The following is a 23,036-nucleotide window of genomic DNA, read 5'->3' as shown; positions in this document are numbered from 1 at the left end:
TCAACAAGACCTTTGTAAATAACTATACAACCCCCCCATCAAAGAAATAGGTCTCCATTGATGAAATGACTCGGGAGATGCCACCTTTGGAACTAATTTAATTAAACCAACCTTCCAAGCTTGAGGCATATGACCAAAATCCCAAGAATGTTGAAACATTAAAGTTAAGGGCCCCTTTAAAATGTTCGAATATCGCTTAAAAACTTCATTTGTCAAGTCATCCTAACTAGGGCTCTTATCACTAGGAAGATGCCTTAAAACTGTGTCCACCTCATCCATAGTGAAATCCGCATCCAATTCATGACTAATGAGGTCATGCAAAATACATCCAACCACATCATAAAACTCATGACGTGCTTTGCTCACCTCATTTGTCATTAACAATTGTGGGTCAATCAAATCCTTAAAGTAATGAACACATATGTCAATTATTGTAGTAGGATACACTATCCATTCATCCCCTTGCTTCACATGTACCACATTAGATTGAGCATAAGTAGGATGTAACGCTTGAAAAAACAAATGAGATTGACATTGATTATCTATGAGCCCATCCCTCAGTTGTCGCATCTTCGCATAACGATAACTTTGGCATTGCAACTGAGAAATAATAACATGCAATTGACTTTGGATATCCAAAAGCTCCTCATCTAATGTTGCATGTATCAATAATGCATTACACCTGGAGAGAACTTGTGAGAATTGTCAAAGAAGACCTCTTCTTCGTTGAGCATTAGCTACTCCATACATACGATGAATGATCTTAATGTTTCGTAACGTGATATCCCATGCTTTAACTCCTTTAAGATTCACTTCTTGTGAAAAATTTACCAAAATTTGCTCCATGAGAGAATCAAAGTGAGGTTGAACCAAAAGAGAAGAGTTAAAGCGTAATGGAGACTTTCCAAGTAAGGATTTATACATGTCAATTGCATGATTACAAACCCCCAAACAAATAGGAAAGTGATATGAAGTTCCTACACCTTGTAGAACTTTCATACGAAGTGATGTCGGTAAAAAAGAATCATTGTGTATCACATACATTCTATCTAATCGACGCCATGTTTGTCTATGTTGAGCGGATTGGAAAGTAAAACCTAGATCATTCCCATGCAACCATGTCCAAACATCCAACTTCAGAACTTCCATAGCCAATGAATCCCAAGCCAGTTGCTCAGGATCATCCATGATTGAATGTTCACACGTAGATTGAGATGCATCAACACACATGTTAAAATCACCCATAAGTAATCTTGGATGACCCACACATAGGGTTTGAAGGAGTGAGCCCCATAATGCCATACGTTGAGTGGCTTGGTTAGGGGCATAAATCCCAACCACCCACACAACCTCACGAAAAAAAGTGATTTCTAGAACAAAAAACCGACCATAAGGATCATTATGCACCATTTGAGGAAAATATTTATCCTGCTCAATTAATACCACACTTGAATAATGATTATTAAGATGTCATGCATAGAATGATGAATATCCATGTAAATGAATTGTGGATCCTAGTAACTCATGACACTTATGTTCAACTGCACATAATACATCCCATTCTTTACTTAACAAAGTTTCCCATAATATATACTTCTTATGAGGAGAACATGCCCCTCACACATTTCATGTTATCACTTTCATTCAATCAACAATGTTATGGGTGCACTTGCTCCTTTAGAGCAACCGATGTCATGAAACTAGTCAAAGCATGCTCCAATGCTGCATATGGATTTTCATGCACCATATCCTCAGGGTTTTCTATCGAAATCTTTTGTTTAAGTTCTCCTGCTTGACGAAAACCTCGAGAATTCGATGAATTTACAACTCGTCCCAATGAATCAAACTGAAGGTGAAGGGGTAATCCCTTATCCCTAAATTTTCTTTGCTAAGGAACTTTTCGAGGGCTCTCCCTAGTTCCCGAATTTCCTTTCCAAGTAGTCTCACGAGTAGTGGGCAAACTATTACGTTGCATATTCATTGATTTCCCCTTCGACTTGCCCTTAACCCGATGCCAATCCTTTTCAACAACAACATCACTACTAGTTCTATCCAATGGGTTTTTCCCCTTATCTATAACCACCAAACTTTGTTTTTCCATATCCATAGATTGAGTTCCCTTATCCTTAGGGCCCAAACCTTGAAGTGAAACCTCTTTATAACATGCTCTAGATGATGTTCCTTCATCCATACCAACCACAATATCAGACACACCAACATCTCTCCCAACTCCATCCTTACCATTCCCTCCATTAGGAACCTCTATAGTTGACGGACAATGACGATGGCATTCCGCCATAAAGTGACCCCATTCACCACATCCAAAACAATGACCTGCAAATGTCTCCCACTTCAATTTAAAACAAAGTCATTTCATACCAAGTGTGTTCATATGCACCCATCCTGGCCTCTTATGACTTGTATCCCATAACACACAAAATTTGCTCTTATTTGTAGCATTTGCATGTGGAAATACCAACACTTTACCCATTTGACTCATCAACTCTAGTAAAAGTGGCCATAAAAAAGCATGCTTACAATCCATTGTTACCCAAACAGGGCATTCTTATTTTAACAAAGCATGATAGTCCACAATAGGGGACCATTGCATTACATGCACCAATCGTTTATCAAAAAACATGGGAACTTTAGCCAACAATGCACTTTGATGTTCCGGTGAATGAAACACTACATCATAAAACCCTCGTGGTCCTGCATACATATTTTCAACATTGGTGACACGATTGTGTTCAACCATTGTTTAATCCAATTAATGTATAGGAGTTTCCCGGTAAAAGATAATATAACTACATGATCATAGAATACATCAAAAGATTGCAATACTGCCTTAGCATCAACTTCCACATCATGCGCATCCTCATCAATGCATTCTTTTGCTTTATTTTCATTTTCTTCCACAATATCAGACAATAAGGTATTGGTAATTCCCCATAAATTATCCCAATTACAATGATCCTTGTCAACTTCATCTACATGTATTGCTTCGGCATATGTCAATTTTTTCTCATTAATTTCCTCAATACCCTTAAACCTCGTAGAGCTTCCCTTTCACGATTACATTCAACCATCACATTACTCTTTTTTGGATCAATTGTTTCCATATCAATGTCCCCCACAAATTGTGGGGGAATTCATGTGTATATCCATTATTCTTGAGGTGATATCGATTCGAGATAAAAACAATTGTCCATGAATAAGAGAGACAACTGGAACTCACCCGATTGAAGAGATCGAAGAAGATGAAGACAATAGAAGACCCCCAATGTGTGTTGAGTATGTGGATGCCAATAACGCAAGATTCCTTATTCTCTCTCTCTCTCTCTCTCTCTCTCTCCTGACACACACATGACACACACATGACACATACATATATATTTTATCTATCCATAGTGTAAGAACCATACATCTAGTTCTCTATCTATTCACATGGCATTAGAGTATCAAGATTATTAATTGACACAACACCTCTATTGCTTGTGTGCTATTCTTCAAGATGTTAGTTCTTTGAAGAACCAACACATACATGTCGAAAAGGTCGACTGCTCTACCCCAATGTGATTGCATAGCTTCCACGTGGAAAAAGTCCATTGGCATTCATTGGTGCAAAGCAAGGAGGAAGAAGAAGAGAAGAAAAAAATGACAAACAAATATGAATATGACACAGATGGCCATCTCTCTCCCAATTGAGAAGCTTGATAGATCTACTATTGCAAGCTTGAAATTCCTTATCGGATGAGGATACTAGGGCTACATAACAACAATTTGGTGCACATGCCAAAATCAAGAAGGCGCCAAATGACAACAAGAAGCAAGCCAAGTGATCGTCATGCTATACAAGACCACGTCATGGACATTCGCAAAGTGCACACGAAAAGTGAATGGAATTGGGGAATACAAGGTTGAAGATTATAATATACTCAAAGTTTGTGGATGTTCAACAGTTCAAGATGGCGCCGAAATCCCACACCCAAATTATTTTTGGCTATCAACGGGTGTGGGTGCACTTTGGAATCGCCATATAAGACCATTTGTGGAGATGGGTGAACAAGTTTTAGTGTTCCTTGTTTGAGTGAGAGTTTGTATGACAAAGATGTGTGTGAGGCGTACAAGCCAATATGTATATACATACACATACGTACATACGTACGTATATACGTACATATGTATGGGTGAGTCTACCTCTAGAGATGGACATTAGATATATTTATATATATATATATATATAACACATACATTTCATATGAAGTTTTTATATCTACATAGATGCCCTTCTCAATTTTTTATATTTACACACATACCCCTCCTTCTCTGTCTCTGTCTCTGTTTCTGTCTCTGTCTCTTGTCTATCTCTCTCAAACGAACATCCATGTCCCCCTACCCAATACACATACATACATAGTATACCCACAGATAGATATAAGACACAGTAATGCAGCAGCAGACTGCAGATCTGGATCCGATCTGAGCTCTCCCCTCTCCCTAAGGTAAAGTAAAATCTTCCCAATCCCCATCTCTGTAATTTATCTTCATCTTCTTCGTCCCTTGTCTGCATTGCTGTTTTTGCCTCTTGTTGTTTGATCTCTGCAACAAAACAGGCCAGATCCGCCCGCCATAGCCAGATTTATATACATATCTTTTCCTTCATCTTGCTCGACCACCAAGAACCAAAGAGAGAGAGGAAGTGAAAAGGGATTTGAGATGGAGAAGTCTTGCAGCCTTCTCATCCACTTCGACAAGGGCACGCCTGCCATGGCCAACGAGATCAAGGAGAACCTAGAAGGGAACGATGTGGGCCGCAAAGTCGAGGCCATGAAGAAAGCCATCATGCTTCTCCTCAACGGAGAGACAGTCCCCCACCTCTTCATCTCCATCGTCAGGTATGTTCTCCCCTCAGAGGACCACACCATCCAAAAGCTCCTCTTGCTTTATCTTGAGATCATCGATAAGACCGATTCTTCGGGGAAGATCTTACCTGAAATGATCCTCATCTGTAACAACCTCCGCAACAATTTGCAGCACCCCAATGAGTATATCCGCGGTGTTACCCTCCGGTTTCTCTCTCGGCTGAACGAGGCCGAGCTCATTGAGCCTCTGATACCATCCGTGATCGCTAACTTGGAGCATCGCCATGTATTTGTGAGAAGAAATGCCATACTCGCCATCATGTCCATCTGTAAGCTTCCCCAGGGAGAGCAATTGCTGGGTGATGCTCCCGAGCTTATCGAGAAAGCCTTGTCTTCTGAGCAGGATCTCTCAGCCAAGAGGAATGCATTCCTCATGCTTTTCACATGTGCCCAAGAAAGGGCGGTGAATTACTTGCTAACCCATCTGGACAGTGTCTCTAACTGGGGAGATCTGCTTCAAATGGTTGTGTTAGAACTCATCAGGAAGGTGTGCAGATCTCACCCCACAGAAAAAGGTAAATACATCAAGATCATCATCTCCCTTCTAAATTCCTCTTCTAGTGCAGTTATGTATGAGTGTGCGGCGACTTTGGTGTCACTTTCTTCCGCACCGACCGCCATTAGAGCTGCAGCAAACACCTACTGCCAGCTTCTCATATCTCAGAGTGACAACAACGTAAAGCTCATCATCTTGGATAGATTGCAAGAGCTTAAAGCTTCTCATAGAGAAGTCATGGTTGAGGTCATTATGGATGTGCTGCGTGCTTTATCTAGCCCTAATCTCGACATCAAGCGAAAGACCCTGGATATTGCTCTTGATTTGATCACACCAAGGAACATCGATGAAGTGATCATGACTTTAAAGAAGGAGGTTGTGAAGACACAAAACAAGGATCTAGAGAAAAACGGAGAGTACAGACAAATGCTTGTACAAGCCATCCATTCTTGTGCATTGAAGTTCCCTGAAGTCGCTAGTACAGTGGCCCATCTTCTGATGGATTTCCTTGGAGATTCTAACATAGGGTCGGCAATGGATGTGGCTTATTTTATACGAGAAATAATCGAGACAAATCCAAAACTGAGGGAATCTATTATAACCAAGCTCTTGGACACATTCTACCAGATCAGGTCATCGCGAGTGTGTTCATGTGCTCTCTGGATTGTCGGGGAATATTGCATATCATTGAAGGAAGTGGAAAGTGGGATTGCCACTATCAAGCAATCACTTGGGGAGCTACCGTTTTACACAGTGACTGAAGAGGGCGAGGTAGTGGATACAGCTATTTCAAAGTCGCAAGGCCAAGCCAGTAAATCAGTGCCATATGCAGTTGCAACTGCATCATCGAAAAGACCAGCTGTGCTCGCGGACGGCACATATGCAACCCAGAGTGCTACCTCGGAAATAGCTCTTGCAGCACCTACTCTTGCTTTAGGAAGCTCTGGAACATCGGCGAACCTTAGAGCTCTTATTCTCACTGGTGATTTCTTTCTAGGAGCTGTGATATCGTGTACTCTTACCAAGTTAGTTCTTAAGCTTAAAGACCTCGAGGAATCTGCGGTAGTAGTCAACAAAGCAGTTGCCGATGCTCTTTTAATAATGGTTTCTATATTGAGCCTTGGTCAATCGAGTGTTTTGCCTCAGCCTATCGACAATGATTCGTGTGATCGAATTATCTTCTGTATTAGGCTGCTTTCAAATGGGCCAGACTTGATGCGAGATGTTTGGCTTCATACTTGTAGAGAGAGTTTTGTTAAGATGATCACAGATAAGCAGCACCGGGAGACTGAAGAAACAAAGGCAAAGGCTCAGATTACTCATGCACAGCCAGATGATCTCATTGACTTTTACCATCTGAAGAATAGAAAGGTATTCTTGGTAAACCTCACTTGTGGTTCATATTATGCTCTGTGGTTTCTACTCTTTCATTCATGTTGGCATAGAAACTCCTAGAAAGATCAGATAACCATGTCTTCAACATCCTTCCCGTGGCTTTTCTGTCAACAATGTAAATACAGGTTTTTCAAGGGGAAGTCTTTGAACTATACTTAATATTGATGGGATTCAGAGTACTTTCAGGTGTAGCTACTACACAAATATTGATTCTCTATTTGTTTTGATATGTGATTATTGCTATTCCCAGGGTATGAGCAAGCTAGAATTGGAGGACGAAGTTCAAGATGATTTGAAGAGAGCTACGGGAGAATTTACTAAAGATGGTGATGGCATAAAGAAACTGAATAGGATACTGCAGCTCACTGGTTTTAGCGATCCCGTTTATGCAGAGGCATATGTGACAGTCCATCAATATGATATTGTTCTCGATGTTACAGTTGTGAATAGGACCAAAGAGACCCTTCAAAACCTTTGCCTTGAGCTGGCCACTATGGGAGATTTGAAGCTCGTTGAACGTCCTCAAAATTACACTCTTGCACCAGAAGCGAGCAAGCAGATCAGGGCGAACATCAAAGTCTCTTCCACAGAGACTGGTGTCATATTTGGGAACATTGTCTATGAGACTACTACTGTGCTTGACAGAAATGTTGTTGTTCTCAATGATATTCACATTGATATCATGGATTATATCTCACCTGCAACGTGTACAGATGTTGCTTTCAGAAATATGTGGGCCGAGTTTGAATGGGAAAATAAGGTATTTCTCTTTCTTTTGCTACATTAGGAATGAAGAAAATTTGGGTTTTCTTTTTTTATCTGTTGTTTTGTCCTTTTGCCTTTGATATATCACTAAATCATTTGATTCAGAGCTGTTTGAAGGGTATATCTATTCAAGGTGTAGGAATGCTTGTTTATCATCTTCTTACCTGGAACTGCATATTCATGTGCAAATAACATTTCAGCTGCAGTTATTCTTAATATTTTCTTGAAGCATCAAGAATAATCCCGTGGCTTTTTTGATATCACACTGGACAGCTAGCTATGCGAATGGAAAATCGCATCATTATTTCATTAGACAAAGAATGAAATTCCTTCTCTTGTATCTGAAAAGGTTGCCTATGCCTTGTTGCTAGATGAGATTGACATTGAGCAGCTTTTGCTACCCACATGACTTTGGCACTTAGGCCAATGATCAGATGCATGAGTTTTGCAGAATATCAATGATCAATCTTCAATAAACTAGAACCTTTCTCGGAAACACCAATGAACTTCTTTGTTCTGACAAAGCTAGATCTGAATTGGTATGGGAGTCTTGCAGCAAGCGAGTTCAGATTAGACCTTAGAAACTCATAAGAAAATAATTTGAAAGCTTAGCAACTAGAGCAATGAGATGATGGGAAAGTTGGCAAGATAGTGCCAACTTTTGTCTCTGTATTATTCTTTTGCCATTTCTTTGTAAGGTTTTCACAGATGCTGACATGCTCTTGTTGTAGGTTGCTGTTAACACAAGCATACAGGATGAAAAAGAGTTTTTGAACCATATTATTGCCTCTACAAATATGAAGTGCCTTACGCCTCCGTAAGTTGAAAAACTACATAAAAAATGGTTGGCTAAAAATTCTGTCATGATAAGTATTGACTGAATGCTTGTTTTTCTTTTTCTATTTCACTGTTTCTGCTGTAGGTCGGCATTGGATGGTGATTGTGGGTTTTTGGCAGCTAATCTTTATGCGAAGAGTGTTTTCGGTGAAGATGCTCTCGTGAACATTAGCTTGGAGAAACAGTCTAATGGCAAACTGACAGGTTTTATTAGGATCCGAAGTAAGACACAAGGTATTGCATTGAGTTTGGGCGACAAGATCACACTGAAGCAAAAAATATGAAACTTCCAGAAAAGCCCAGCCCTTATTTGATCGACAGAGCGAAGACTATCTATGGACCTATGATTTTGCTTAAAATGAGCTTTCGACACGAAACGTGGCGATCCAGTTTTCTATTGTTAGACTAGCGACATTGTTTTTGCTATTTGGTAATGATAACTGGAATATTATTCTCCTGCCTTTGTTAATGTATTAGCCCCTTTCTCTGAAAGGCTGATATATAGATAGCTATAATGGCCTTACCCTTTTCATTCAGGCCTTTGTTCTTTTTAATGACAAATGTGTTGATTTTTTATTATTTTGGTTTTGACTGACCTTATGTGCTATGTATGCATTGATAGATATCCAGTTATTGAAGCATCTCTTTTCATTTAAGTAATGTTCAATTTCGTGTGTTAATGCATATATTGCTATAACAGCAAGGGTGTAGATTTTTTATTGTGGGTAAATTTCCTCGAATCCAAAGAAAGAATTCTGATGGTAAAAAGTGCCAAAGTAGAAGCATTCAGTGATTTTAGGATGATGGGTGGTATATGAAGATTTCAGTTGCTTTTTGGTCTTTCCGTGAAATGATGCCTCTTGAAGTTCCATTGGGGAAAGAGTAATAGATCAACCAAGGTTTGGTACAATGACATGATTAGTGTCCATTACTAGCTTGCCCATAGTGTGAACCCTCAAGGAGAGGGAAGACATGAAGATTGTCGAATTTTTTGCCAAGCAACTTAAACCGCATCATAAAAACTGAACACATACTTACCTGATGTTCAAAAGAAAGTTAATACGTAGAGTTAGTGAGGTTCAAGGCTGAGATAAAGAAACTTAACAGATCTTAATAATAGTGAATACAGCGACATGAAAGGATGATGGAGGAACAATAGGAAACTTTTAACCATAAATTGCACCTAGATCTAGTACAATGTTTTTATTAGTGACAAAATCTTGCATGATAGTTGGTCTTCTTTTTTCCGACCTTTAGTATTTGTACCTTCTTGTTTATGCAGGCATCGATATATTTTTCTTGCATTGTCAAGAAGCTTGTTGAAGAAAGTTTGTCAAGATCTAATTAGCTAGAAGCATGTATTCTTTATTTTTGCTACTAATGCATTGTGTTTGAAGATAGAACAAGTCTATGTACAATCATGTTTTCTTGGAGCTAACTACGTCAAAGATATGACTCCCACCTAATTGATTTCCAAATATTAGATCCATATTACTTGGGATGAGATCCTCCCCTATCCTCTAAGTTTGAAAGAACAAGGTTTAGGCACAAGTTCAACCATTTTATACAACAAGAGAGAATTTTTTTTAAGAGAAAATTGTTTATACTAATATGCATGATGGTGTAATAGCTTGTGGCCTAATTGTTGTGAGAACAAGGAAAGCTTCTACATCATGACTAAACCTAACCACATGATGTTTCCTTAGATATGTCTGCCATGTGCCGAAATGTCAAGAATGTTGTAAAAGCCACTATCATCTGGTTGGTTGCAATTATTGCATAATATGTCAATTATGTATTAGATTTGATGCACTTCAAATATATCACCTTGGAAACAATAGCAACCAAGAACCTAGAGAAACAATAGCAAAGGGAAATATTGTATTTATAGCAAAGTGTTGGAACATGATTACAACAAAAGCATGGTAGAATGGAAACTTGATTCTCATGTGCTCCTAAGCAAATAATTACAGAACGAACTAAGTTTATTACAATGAAGAACTAGCTTGGTTTCCTCATTTATGTTCCTACCTCAACAAACTTCGTTGTTGGCCTTAACAACAATGCCAAGCCATTAACCATATTAATCTTATAACCAGTCTTTGTTGACCATGATCATGGGGATATTTGGTGCTCATTTACACCAACATCCCCCTAAAATGATTTATCCACAAAAAGTACAATGCTCAATCTCTTAAACTTACATTTCAACTTTTATATCATGGATCCCCACATCATTCATTTGACAAAGTTCCAATGTAATCCACTTGTTGAGTAAACCTCATTCAATTGCTTGAGTTCTCATATCATCCAATTGTTCTTCAACTATTGCCTAGTATTCTCCCACCTATATGTTATGGCACTAGTTTTTTTATTGCTAAGCTCTATTGATATTAGATCTTCATATGCTCCGTCCGCTTGTGGAACACCGAATTCTTTGCAATAGCAATGCAAATTGTGTTCGCCCCATACTCCAACTTCACATTCTTAATCAGAATGGCTTCTTGTATTTCAATTTGCTTGGTTCACATCCGAACACCAAATTATTTGCTTGTCTCCATTCTATCTGTGTTGCTTCCCCCTCAATCAACATATTGATTTCTATTATGACCTTTCTTAGCTACACCATTTCACACATCTTGCATTGTACACCACCTTTTATGCCACATCCTCTTAGGACACCAAGACACTCAACTACTTCTTGCTAGTCCAAGAAGATATCCAATGAAGGAGAGAAACAAAATTTGAAGGTAGAACTTTTGTCCTTGAGATGTCCAAAGTAGTTGCAATCATGTTATCCAACCAACTTTTTGTCTCTCTTGGCCAACCCGAAAACAAAATTTGACTCTACACTTTATGTACCTTAGGATATGCATCAGATACAGGATAAGATACTCCAAACAAAGTTTGATATTTGTCTTGTTCTCTCCATTTGCTTGATTCTACCTTCATAAGCTTTTAGCTCACCTCCATCAATGCATCATACTTTATCCCCAAAACCTTAATAATTATTCAATGTAAGTGTTAAAATTTTAGGTCATCTTTTGATATACCTCTAGTCTTGGAAAGCAAACAAACCCTATCATGTTTCATATTTTTAGGTTCAATTAGGTTTCAAGTTTTCCGGGCTTGGTTTCAACTTTCCCTTGTCGGTCTGGTTTAAATGGCTTGGTAGTTCTTAAACAACTCATATTGGTTTTTGTTATGTATAAATGGTTTTGTTTGGTTTGGCTTGGTTTCAAGGCCAAGAAACTGAACTAGGCCCATAACTAGTCATAACAACCAACGTGCGAAATAATCATTTATCAGTAACACTTTCGTTACTAGTGGGAAACCTCCATATGCGAAATAATTCCACTCAAACCCTTACAAGAAATGAAATTCAACTTCACATTGAATGAATTCACATCTCGAGGGATATTCCCCAATGGTTATATAAACCATCACATGTTTCTTATCTCACAAATGAAAAAGCATTACAGCTCATTTCAATCTGATGATGGAATATAAATATAATTCTGTTGGGGCTTGTCCACTCAAGTGGAGCCCACAACATTGAGTCGGATGAATGCTGAATAGGCTTAAGGCAAATTATAAGAAAAGTTATAATTAGTTGTATATATATATATATATGCCCTTTTCTTTTTGTATGTTTTTTTTGGGTGTGTGTGTGTGTGTGTGTGTGAACACAGATATAGACGTTGGACTACAAGAAGACAGAAAGAGAAAAACATAGAAAAGAAAAAGGGAGACATCGTGACCTATTTTTTACACCGAAAAACATAAAATAGAGTGAGAGAAAAACAAAGAACAAAAGAGTGAGAGCAAGAGGAAGAGTGTTCTACCAAAGTGCAAAAGTGGAGACAGAGACCTACGAGGGGTTGTTCGTGCTATCAAAGAACCACGATTGAACAACAACTATCTTGTCTCCTTTGCATCAAGTTTCGTCGTTTCATGTTTTTTCTTGTTTCCATTTTCGTCAGCTTTTTGATCCACCCAGTTGGGTGAGGAATTGTAATCAAGGCTACTGCCTTAGCATATACATCCCTCTGGTCAAAGCTAGAGAGGTTGTATTCGTTTGTACTAAGAAAAATAGTGAACTTGTTTTGAACCCGAAGGGGTTCCGTGGTTTTTCCCTATTTTGGGTTTTCCACGTTAAAATTTTTGGTGTACTCTCATTTTCTGTCTTGTGGTTTCATCTATTGTTTAATTTGTCTTGATTGAGTTGGTAGTCAAAATCATCCCGATTCGGATCCATATTCCCAACAAATTCTTATCAAATATCTTTTCTAGTCACCTCATGAACTTGTCTAATAGTTGATGTTCTATCATGGTTCTCTAATAGCACAAACCAATATTTAAAGCTGGAGATAGGAATCAAGTATCAAATTATCGTACAATAATGGTGAGCTCAACTATTGCTAAATTATATAGCACTATTATAGAGCAAAAGATAAGCACATGGGCTGAGAGTACAAGCAAAAGAGCACTTGGGCAAGCCGGATTTAGACCAAAACACTTCACCGTGGATCATTTGGTCACATTAAGAGTAATCATGGAAGAGAGTCGACTACAAGGAAAAACACTTTATTGTTGTTTTGTTGATTTCAAGAAAGCTTTTGATACCGTACCACAAAGTGAGCTTTGGAATAGAATGGTGGACATTGACATGCCACTAGCATACCGAGTTGTGGTTGCACGCCTATATGATCAAGTTAAATGCCAACTAAAAATGGATAGTGGATTCTCAAAGAACTTCTTAAGTAACATGGGGGTCAAGCAAGGATGCCCACTATCGCCAACACTCTTTGGCTTATGTATTGATAAATTAGAAGAAATGGTGAATAAGGTTGCAAGAGAAGAAGGATTGAATGGCCCCAATTTGATGTAACATGTTATCTTATTGCTTCTATATGTTGATCATGTGGTACTCTTCTCATATAATGTTGATAGTATGCAACATTTACTTGGGGTATTAGAAGAATTTTGCCATAGTAGTGGACTAGTAGTGAATGTGGAGAAAACAAAAATGATGGTAGTGCAAACCATCCAAACTCATCATTACCCTATGCTCACATATAAAGGTGAACATATACAATTTGTTCAAAGCTTTAAATATCTTGGTATTGATGTACCCGCCACAAATAAATGGAGTGCATGCTTTGATTCTAGACTCCAAGCCGGTTGGAAATCATATTACCTTTTGGAGAACCAATACAACCAAAGTGATACTTGTGGATGGGAAGTAAAACTAATGTTGTTCAATGCCATGGTAACTCAAGTATTGCTTTATGGAGTAGAAGTATGGGGTGGCACCATCTCTCTTAATGCATGGAACGAGATTGAGAAAATTCAAAAGATGTTTTTAAGGAGGCAATTAGGAGTTAAATGCACTACCTCTTACCAGGTTATGCTCTTGGAAACGGATGTTCGGCCCATAGAACTATTGGCACTCCAAAGAGTATATAAATACATTACAAAAGTCAAGAATATGCCGAATCATAGATTACCACATCTTGCTTGGAATGTTGGATGTACGCTACAAAAGAATCATAAAGGTAAGATTCTCTCATCTGATTGGGTTGTTGACATAAGGAAATGGTTTAGAAGATGGGGTGTGGATGATCTTTTAGAGCTTTTGGGCAATGCTATGCAGTATGTAATGATTGCAGAAAGGTTGGTGGAATCATTAAGGATGAAGTGGGAGGATGCTAAGAGGACAAAGCTAGAATACTACATTGCAAATGTCAACCCTAAATGTTGGTCTCAATATAAAGCAAGAATGTCTATTGATCGTATCCAACCTTATCTCATTACCAATATGAGTAGTAATGCTCGTAGAGCTCTTACACTACTTCGCACTCGATCTCACAAGTTAGGTATTGAAGTTGCATCATGGTATCAAAATGTAATGAATTTGAAGACATGTAAAGTATGCAATGAAAGCATGGTAGAGGATGAATGTCACTTGCTCTTCACATGCTCGACATATAATGCAATTCGTTCAAAATATACTAACATACTAAGAGGGAGTGATAACTTAATTGCCATACTTAAGACACCACCTAAAAGGTTGAGCTCATATGTGCATGCTTTACTAACACGCAGAGACTTTGTGCTTCTACCCCTTCTTAGGAAGGAGACATATCAAGAACACATGTTTACTCTGGTCCCATAGGTCAAAATTGGCCTCTTTATGGACGATAAAAATTCTAATTCTAATTCATCCTTTGACTGATTGGATTGGGACTAAGCATATCCAAGCATCTTAACCCTCAAAATTTCATGGGGGCAAAACCCTTTCAAATATCACGCAAGCACACATCTCCATTCAATCATCTCTTCTAAATCTCACAAACTGCTCTCAAAATATAAGATTATCAATTTCTTGCATTTTGAGTCGATGTAGGTTGGTTTACATCCAGCACAGATTATGCCACGCAATTTATCATTGCATCAAAGCTTCAGAGTTTCAGCACAAATATGCAACCAAGGGCAGGGAGAGTGGAGGACGTGCAGCCCTGGTTAAACGGGGGATGATGAATGCTTGATCAAGTGATGTTGATTGTACCAACATGTGGAACTGGTCTTTCTAGTCACTGAGTGAGCAATGGCTTCTACATTATCAAGTAACAAATAGAGATATTAAAATGCCTGATGCTTTGGAATTCGTTCAAATTAGCATTAATCAGCACCGTTATCCTGTTCATAAAATAAAGCACAATGCACCACAATTTTGTACCAAAATCTATTTCCTACTTCCTTCAAAGCTCTTCCTTGAGTACTATACCCTTTGAATATCCATCCTCTTAGAACCCATGAATGCAATGGGTCACCACACCTTTCATCATGGCACACAAACCATTGATCTGGTAAGAACAGAGAGATTCTCATAATCATCTAGTTTTACAAAGAACGCCATCATAAATATCTAAACCTCGAAAACAAACAATAATCTACTCCCATGTACAAGGAAGGGTTAGGATACACCCGGTATATATGGGGAGAATGTGTTACCCTAGTCCAAAGGGATAGATAGTGTACAATAATACATCTTGAGTTTATCGATCACATAAGCTCCTTTTGAAATATATTGCAGACATCAAAGACGAACTTCAACAAGTCATTTGTCCTATCGGGGTCTTTGAGAAGAGCTTTAGTACCACCCATAGCAGGGTAATTCTTGAGTCTTTTTACTATGTAAACTCCTTCCTAAACATATTGCGCATGTCAAAGATGAATTTGGACAAGTCATTTGTTCGATTGAGCTCTTTGAGAAGATCTTTTGTACCACCCATAGCAGGGTTACATTCCAACACTGCCAAAACATTACATGAGTGATTATGAATTAAATGAGAATTCCTTCATCTAGAATCTAAAGTTTCATGTAATGGAAAGTCCAGATAAATCCTAACCAAGTTTCTTATGCCTAAATACTATACAAATATGTTCTGGCCAAAAGATAAATCCTAACCAAGTTTCTTATGCCTAAATACTATACAAATATGTACTGGCCAAAAACCAAATCGAGTCCATCTATGTAAAAAAACAGATTACAATCAAGCCCACTTTGCAAGGAAAAGAGACAACCATGCATTACAAATATATTAAATGTCAAAGAGGAGAAATCTAATTGCAAGAACAGACAGGGTGTGATGTTAATCAAGAATGAACAACCATTTGTTAGAAATCCAACTGGAAGAAATCCAAGAATATCAATTCTAAGGATAAACAGCATCACTCGTTTCATTCCATAAGTGAAGACAAATAAAGAAATGTATTTACATGTATATTGTTGATCATGGTGTATGCTAAAAGAAAACTCCCGTTCTAAATCATTAGGCAGCACCTTTGTCAAGATTATCCACAGACCTGAAAAAAAGGATAGTTACATTTGCATATAGATCATATGAATGCAATAGGTAACAACTCATATCAACATACCATTATTCTTTGTGTGTTTAACTCGAAACCCAAGGTTTCTTTCAAACCAAAGAATACTGTCAAGCAGTAGGTCATTTTTCCCTTTTTTCTCTTCAAATGAGGACTCGATCTCTGTGACATGTTTCCAATCGAAACATAAGACATAGAAAATTTTAGTTTTATGGAATGGTGTAGCATAATAAATTCTAGTTAAAACTGAAGCAGCAACCAAAGAGCTGCCCTATGTGGAAAACCCTAAATAGAAATTTGTTCAAATGAGTACGTCTACTGTAGCATTAATGAAAATGAGTGATTGTATTTTTAGAGTTTAGTAGATGACTGACAAGGAAATGTTAGAAGACATACACCCTACATGATCGAATGCATGAAATGAGCATCTGTTCAGACACAAGAATCCATGAAGAGTACGCACATATCCAGCATTTAAACATGTGATCAATATGTCAAGGTATATTCACTACTTTTGCCCTCATATCAAGTAAGAAATACCAAAATCTCCAAGCTGGCTCACAAATCTTGGTTCTGATGTCCATGACATAACAAAACCTTCTCTAAACAAGTGATGAAATAATGCAAAGAGTAGTAACGCATGTGACAAAAAATAACTACCTTAATTCACAGCCTAAGACTTTATTGTAGAGGTTTATAAGATACATTCATTTCCATAATGACAGATGGTACCCACGAAATAGAACTGAATACAAATCATTAACTTTTATATGTACAATCCTGAGCCTCAGCACGAAAAGGTGGCATGAGGGAATGAAAACGTTTGCAGAGGAAATATATTGGTGAGGACATTTTTACCCCCTAATTTTCTCTTAAGATATAATTCTGCAGTATCAAAATGAAATATGAAGCTTAGCCAAAATAATTTCAACTCTGCGTTTATTTTCAGTAAGCCATTATTAGCATTCAGGGAGAAGTTGCCCTCGTTCATTAATAAGTGCAGCAAATATTTAAAGTCACAGGTTGAAAATACTCATGAAAGAGGTATAAATATGTTAATTCTCCACAGAATTCATGTAGATATCCCAGTGTTTTCTCGTATCTTCAACTGGATTCATGGATTAAAACTAGTCAAATTCATGGTTTTGGTTACGCTATCTACATTTTGGCAAATTTTCCCACGCATTATGGATGCAGTTACAATAGTTGCATTGGACACCATGCTATGAGATCATGTCTGCTATGTAAACATTTACAAGTTGCATCAGATGTGATATGAGACCATATCTTTTAGGAATCTAGTGTAAGGGTTCAATCATAAATACCAATATTAAAGCATTTGGGATGTAGGGAGCCAACCCAGGACACCTTCTAGGAATAAAACAGAACAGAGAAAAGCAAATTGACTGAGCGTTTATGCTCTTTCCCCCAAATACAAATTCTGACGACAAAGGCTGCCTCCTACTCATTTTCATCTGGAATTTCCTCCATAGCTTTGATTTTATCATGAACCCATTTTAACTATGTCAAACCTAGAGCAGAGTGCAAGAAACACTAAAACAACAAATATGTATTTCACTTTCAGATGTATCTCTAATTTCCCTGCAAATTTGCATATTAAAACCAGTACCAACCTGACGGGAAGAATATAAATTTGCAAAATTAAAACTGAAAGTACCACCTTGAAGAGACCAAGGAAAAGAAAAACTAAGACAAAACCCCATCATATAATAGATGAAAACTTAAGACTTCATTTTAACTTAAAACTTTCTCCTATGCATAAAAACTAGGTTTATATAAAACCCTGCTGTCCTATATAAGCCATGGATTCTTTGATTCAGAGGATTTAGCATCCAACATACCAGATAACTGCATATCAATGAGCTCCTCTTGCCGTTTTTTGACATCTGATAGCCCCATGATACTCTTCTCAAGTTCAAGTGTCTTGTTGTTGAGCGATCCTAGAATATTACGCAGAGCACTGTGCTCTTCCTCTTTCTCCACTTGAACTGAATAGCAACACAAACATCAAGCATTACATTTAAAGCAAGCATAGCAACATCACCTAGAAGAATTCCATTTAAAGCACACATGGCAACATACAAAACGAATTTTGCTCACAGCACAGCAACATGAATTTCCATTAGAAAAGAGAATCACAACATACAATGAGGATTATGGTACATTAATCATCCAAACAAAAACATTCAACAATACTTTAGTTGATTTCTTTCGTTAAGAAATATACCTTTCTTCTCCAGATGCATCTGCTTCAAGTGCTCTTTAAGGTTCTTCACTTTTTCTGCAATTGCAGAGAATAGAAACAGAAAGCCTTAGGTTTAGAAACAGACTGAAATGTCGCATAAAAAAATATGAAATCACGAAACGTGTAAAGGATTGAAGAGGAAGAAGAAGACAACGAAAAGGTTCAAGGAAAGTCTCGTTTTTCCTGAGCGTAAATAATTTCGAAAACGTTTGGGAATCGCGCAGGTAGACTTGAAATAAGAAAACTTTCAAGGAAACCTTATATCTTCTAAGCATGAAAAAATGGAACCAGAAGAGCTTTTGCATCGAGATGATTCAGGGAACACTTGAAGTCTAGGAAAAGGCAATGCAAAGATCAAGTGTTTTCTCCGATCATGGAAAGAATAACACAGAGAAGACATGGCAACAAAAAAAGTTCAAGAAACACTTGCAGAAAAGGAGGAAATGTTAATGAAAAGCTCCATGCTGTATGAGAGGGAGAGCGATCGACAGAGAGATGGCGTCTGCGTTACCTTCTCCTTGGGTGTTGATGAATTGACAGAGAGATCGCGTCTCCTCGATGGCAGCATAAGTATTGGAGATGTATCGATTGTGGCTCTTCACGGAGATGTCTAGCTGCTGGAGCACACGAGAATAAACAGAAGCGGGAGCAGAAACAGAGACAGAGGACCGGTGAGAAGCTTCGCTCTCCATCGCTGATGATCCTTTCCCTTTCCTCTCCTCTCCTCTGCAGACGCAGACGCAGACGCAGACAGAGAAAGAGAGGCGGGAAAAATACCGAATTTGAATTTTTCTTAATTTCGGGAAATGCCCTTCTCCTTCCTTTCAATCTGAATTGCATGCATGTATGTATGCATTGTTTTGTTATGTACATTTGTATGTATATAAATATAATTATATACATATAGATATGTATGCATGTATGCATGCATGGTTGTAGGTGTGTATGTAAGTTTGTATGTATACATGGAATATATTTCTACTTTGTTTTTAAGCACCACTATTCCATTCCATTACATGAATAATTCCAACCTCTAGTGTGGTGCTAGTGTTACCACATGTTTTATGTATTCGATCCTACACTTAATTCACGCCGCCCTAAAGTTTTGTTGTTATTACTTTGCATTTGAGTCATGTACCATATGTATATATATGTATGCAAAGTTCGCCCATCCAAAATAGAGGCCACCTTGCTTTTACAACTTCATATATTATATATGTATATAGCTTGACATGTATAGTGACAAGACATGCGATTTCTTTCTCGAAATGCCCAGTGGAAGAGCGCATTTACACACAATGTATGTACATACATATTGATGTTAAGATGATTAAAATGTCACTTTCTTTGGGGTGGTACAAACAAAAGGGGAGATCTTAACGTCACAAAATGCACCATGGGGTTCTCTCACTCTTTCTTGGTGTCAAAACAACAAGGATAGGACCTTGTACACATGGGAAGCATCGAAAGTTTTTAGCATACTTCGAGGGTGGTGTTCACCATACTCTCGAATGATTGAAACATTCTCGAATGCGGAAAAAAAAAAAAGTGCACGTATGGTTCCATACTATGATTCACAATTACATTAGATTAATTGTCCGATTATTTACCAATAGACATAACAAAAGAAAAGGGGTTGGAGAAAGTCCATGTTCAAATGGTTTGTTGGGATGGGGAGTAAAGCATGTTTGAAAAAAGGATACATGCCTTTGAAAGGATTTGGTAAAATCGGTAATTAGAGAGAGGTAGCTAGCTACCAAGGAGGTGGATTTTAGTTTCAGTGCATTTGTTGTTAATTGTTTGCTTTTGGGGGGGGGGGGGGGTCTTGGGGAAAAATAGTTCCATAATAAGTAAGTACATAAATACACATAATAAATGTGAATTTGGATTTTGGATTTTGTGGTTTGTAAATTTTGTTGGTTCATATGAGTTGTCCGTCAGGTGTGAAACGGAGGAGGAGCCGCGGCGGCGGCGGACGGACGGCCGGCAGCTTCGAGAGCAGCGCCTGCAGGCTCGACGAAATGGGCGGCGGCGGCGGAGAATGGCCGCCGCCCATCCGCCGCCGCCGCCTCTTCTTCATCATCCCACTCTCCTCCTCCTCCTCCTCTTCTTCTTCTTCTTCTTTCTTCTTCTCCTCCTCCTCTTCCTTCTTCTGTTTCTTCTTCTTCTTCTTCTGCTCCTCCTGGCTATGGCGGCCATGGGGAGGATAGACCGGCGGCGGCGGCGGCGGCGGCGTAGGAGGAAGAAGAAGCGGCGGAGAATGGCGGAATAAGAACAGGCCACCTCCTGTTCCTGCTCCTGCTCCTGCTAAGATGCTCCGCATGAGGTAATGGAACCTCCTCTGCACCCTCACCACATAATCCACATCTTCCGCCACCTGTTTTGCACCACTCCGCCATCGCCATCGCCATCGCCATCGCCATCGCCATTTTGAATGAATGCAAAAAAGTTTTCAAATTCCACACAGCAAATGCTTAACAGCAACCGATTGTTATATAAATAAGCCTTCACCAAAAAATATTATTAATTAATTAATTAAAACAGCCCCCACCTTCTGTGTGGAGCCCAGCTGCAGCAGCCCCCCTTCCCCAACAGCAATTATGGCTATGGTCTGCAAAAAGAATTCAAACCCTAAAAAACCTTGTAATAAACCCTAAAAATCCTTTCTACTCATCACATCACAATCCTTGCGCTGCTGCATTTTTGTTTTTTGTTTTAAAATTTTGCACCTTCCACAAATCACATTTTGTTTGTTCACCCTCTCTCTCTCTCTCTAATCACATCACACAAGAAAAAAAAAACGGATTATTTTTTTACCTGTATTCCTGCTTTGAATTGGGCCTCCCATGTTCTTGGATACTTTGTTTTTTTTTTTATGATGCAGCCAGCCATGGATGCCATCCAATTTGAAAAAGAAGAAGAAAACGCAGAGCAATAAAATTTTAGTGCGAGATTAGTGATAGGTATAATTGATGATGCAATATAATAATGCTAGAAAAAAAAAAAAGCCTGCAAGACCAGATTTACTCACAGCTTCCATGGAAGCTTGCCACGGTGATCCCCCTCCTGCAAGGATGGAAGCAGCCTGCGTATTCTTCCGCTGATCGTCATCATCTTGAAGCCTGTTGAAGATCCATTTGTGGCCGTTCTCTGATGCAACTTTACCCATAATCCTGTGCAGAATTCGAGTCAGATTTAAATTACTTTGATGCGTTAACATACTACTACCAGCTTTAGCTATGGCGACACCCTGCGCAGCATGGATTCAACACTAATGCAGATCCGATCGATAGTGGCAATAAGCTATGTACCCTTCGCCATAGCTGTAGACATCATGAGACATCTTGAAGAAGAGCTCAGGCTGCAGACTCTCACAATCGCCATCGCCATCACCATCACCATCACTATCATCGCCATCACCATCACTATCATCACCATCGCCATCACCATCACCATCACTATCATCGTCATCTCCAGCCTCTCTTCTTCTTCTGCTGCATGCAACAAAGTCACAGTAGCCATCCTCCCATACCAGAATCCTGCACCATCAAAATCATGAGCCATGGAACCTGCAGCATCAACACAAACACAAACACAGAACTCCGGCTTCAATCCATCCATCTGCAGGAAGGGAAGTTATATACCAATTCCTTTTGTTGCCTTTGGTCCTCTCATTGAAGGGCACCGGCCCTGAGGCTGCTTCATCCCACCTGTATGGTAGTATAGCACAAAAAGGTAAATTTCTGGATCAAATGCAGCACCATTAATTCACATAACATACGCATATTACTTGGGAGGTGGATAATTCCGTGGCAGGATTCTCCAGAAGACAGAGTAAACCCATGAAGAAGAAGATTGCTTCATATCCTCATCCTTGTTCTTATTGATCATGTTACCATTCCAATGGCGATTCTTCTTCTTCTTCTTCTTCTTCTTCTTCATCTTCATCTTCTTCTCATTCAGATTGGCATTGCTACTGCTAGTTGCACACAAGCTTCTGAGTGTGTGTTGGAGGAGATGCACATTCATGTTATTCATGAATGCATGATCCATAATCCCCACCACACCATACCATACCAGTGTCTGCAGAATTAGCCCTAATTCCTCATGGGCAAGAGGGGCGACACTGAGATTGAGAAGACTGCAGTTTGGATTTGGATCTTAGAGGTAATCAATCTGATGGGATTGAAATTTTGAGTGCTTTTTTTCTTAGACACCTCCAATCAAAGAAGGGCTAATATAGAGACAAGGTCAGCACTCCATGGGTAATGATTGGATTGATCTTTACCTTTACCTTTTATCTTTCAATGGATGGATTGCACTCAACCAACCACCCAATTAATAAATATCACAGTACTAGCTCAGCCTTAATGACTTGTAAGGCCCGGTTTCGGACGCGATGCTCCCGCATTTGTCCGCCCGCCCGTCCACAATGTATGTATGTATGTATGTATGTATA

General features: G+C 38.8%; 3 protein-coding genes across 4 annotated transcripts; 1 reads left to right on the top strand and 2 right to left on the bottom strand.

The window, feature by feature from the left end:
- The first annotated feature begins 4,402 nt into the window (after positions 1-4,402).
- LOC147855180 (coatomer subunit beta-1-like) lies at positions 4,403-8,994 on the top strand. The gene is made up of 5 exons (XM_087329951.1): positions 4,403-4,505; positions 4,617-6,792; positions 7,067-7,576; positions 8,313-8,398; positions 8,504-8,994. The coding sequence occupies exons 2-5, from the start codon at positions 4,720-4,722 to the stop codon at positions 8,700-8,702; spliced, it is 2,868 nt and encodes a 955-aa protein (XP_087186077.1). The 5' UTR covers positions 4,403-4,505; positions 4,617-4,719; the 3' UTR covers positions 8,703-8,994.
- A 6,294-nt stretch (positions 8,995-15,288) lies between these two features.
- LOC147855179 (kinetochore protein) lies at positions 15,289-19,313 on the bottom strand. 2 transcript variants are annotated; one of them, XM_087329975.1, is made up of 6 exons: positions 19,089-19,312; positions 18,560-18,613; positions 18,174-18,320; positions 16,363-16,473; positions 16,204-16,290; positions 15,289-15,736 (listed from the first exon to the last, which is right to left on the bottom strand). In XM_087329975.1, the coding sequence occupies exons 1-6, from the start codon at positions 19,267-19,269 to the stop codon at positions 15,615-15,617; spliced, it is 702 nt and encodes a 233-aa protein (XP_087186101.1). In that variant the 5' UTR covers positions 19,270-19,312; the 3' UTR covers positions 15,289-15,614. The 2 variants fall into 2 exon arrangements, with proteins under 2 accessions (XP_087186101.1, XP_087186102.1); XM_087329976.1 differs by lacking the exon at positions 16,363-16,473 and having other exon boundaries at positions 19,089-19,313.
- A 1,096-nt stretch (positions 19,314-20,409) lies between these two features.
- Positions 20,410-22,782, bottom strand: LOC147855178 (uncharacterized). Its single transcript, XM_087329998.1, has 7 exons — positions 22,368-22,782; positions 22,222-22,287; positions 21,889-22,116; positions 21,609-21,750; positions 21,395-21,436; positions 21,129-21,188; positions 20,410-20,954 (listed from the first exon to the last, which is right to left on the bottom strand). Exons 1-7 carry the CDS (start codon positions 22,628-22,630, stop codon positions 20,499-20,501), a joined length of 1,257 nt encoding a protein of 418 aa, XP_087186124.1. The 5' UTR covers positions 22,631-22,782; the 3' UTR covers positions 20,410-20,498.
- Positions 22,783-23,036: the final 254 nt, after the last annotated feature.

This window comes from Azolla caroliniana, unplaced genomic scaffold (assembly GCF_043228905.1).
Source record: "Azolla caroliniana isolate FFs.n. ecotype wild unplaced genomic scaffold, voAzoCaro1.0.p SCAF_14, whole genome shotgun sequence".
NCBI classification, from domain to species: Eukaryota; Viridiplantae; Streptophyta; class Polypodiopsida; order Salviniales; family Salviniaceae; genus Azolla; species Azolla caroliniana.
The sequence above is the reverse complement of the archived record's forward strand: the minus strand, read 5'-3'. Positions and strand labels throughout refer to the sequence as shown.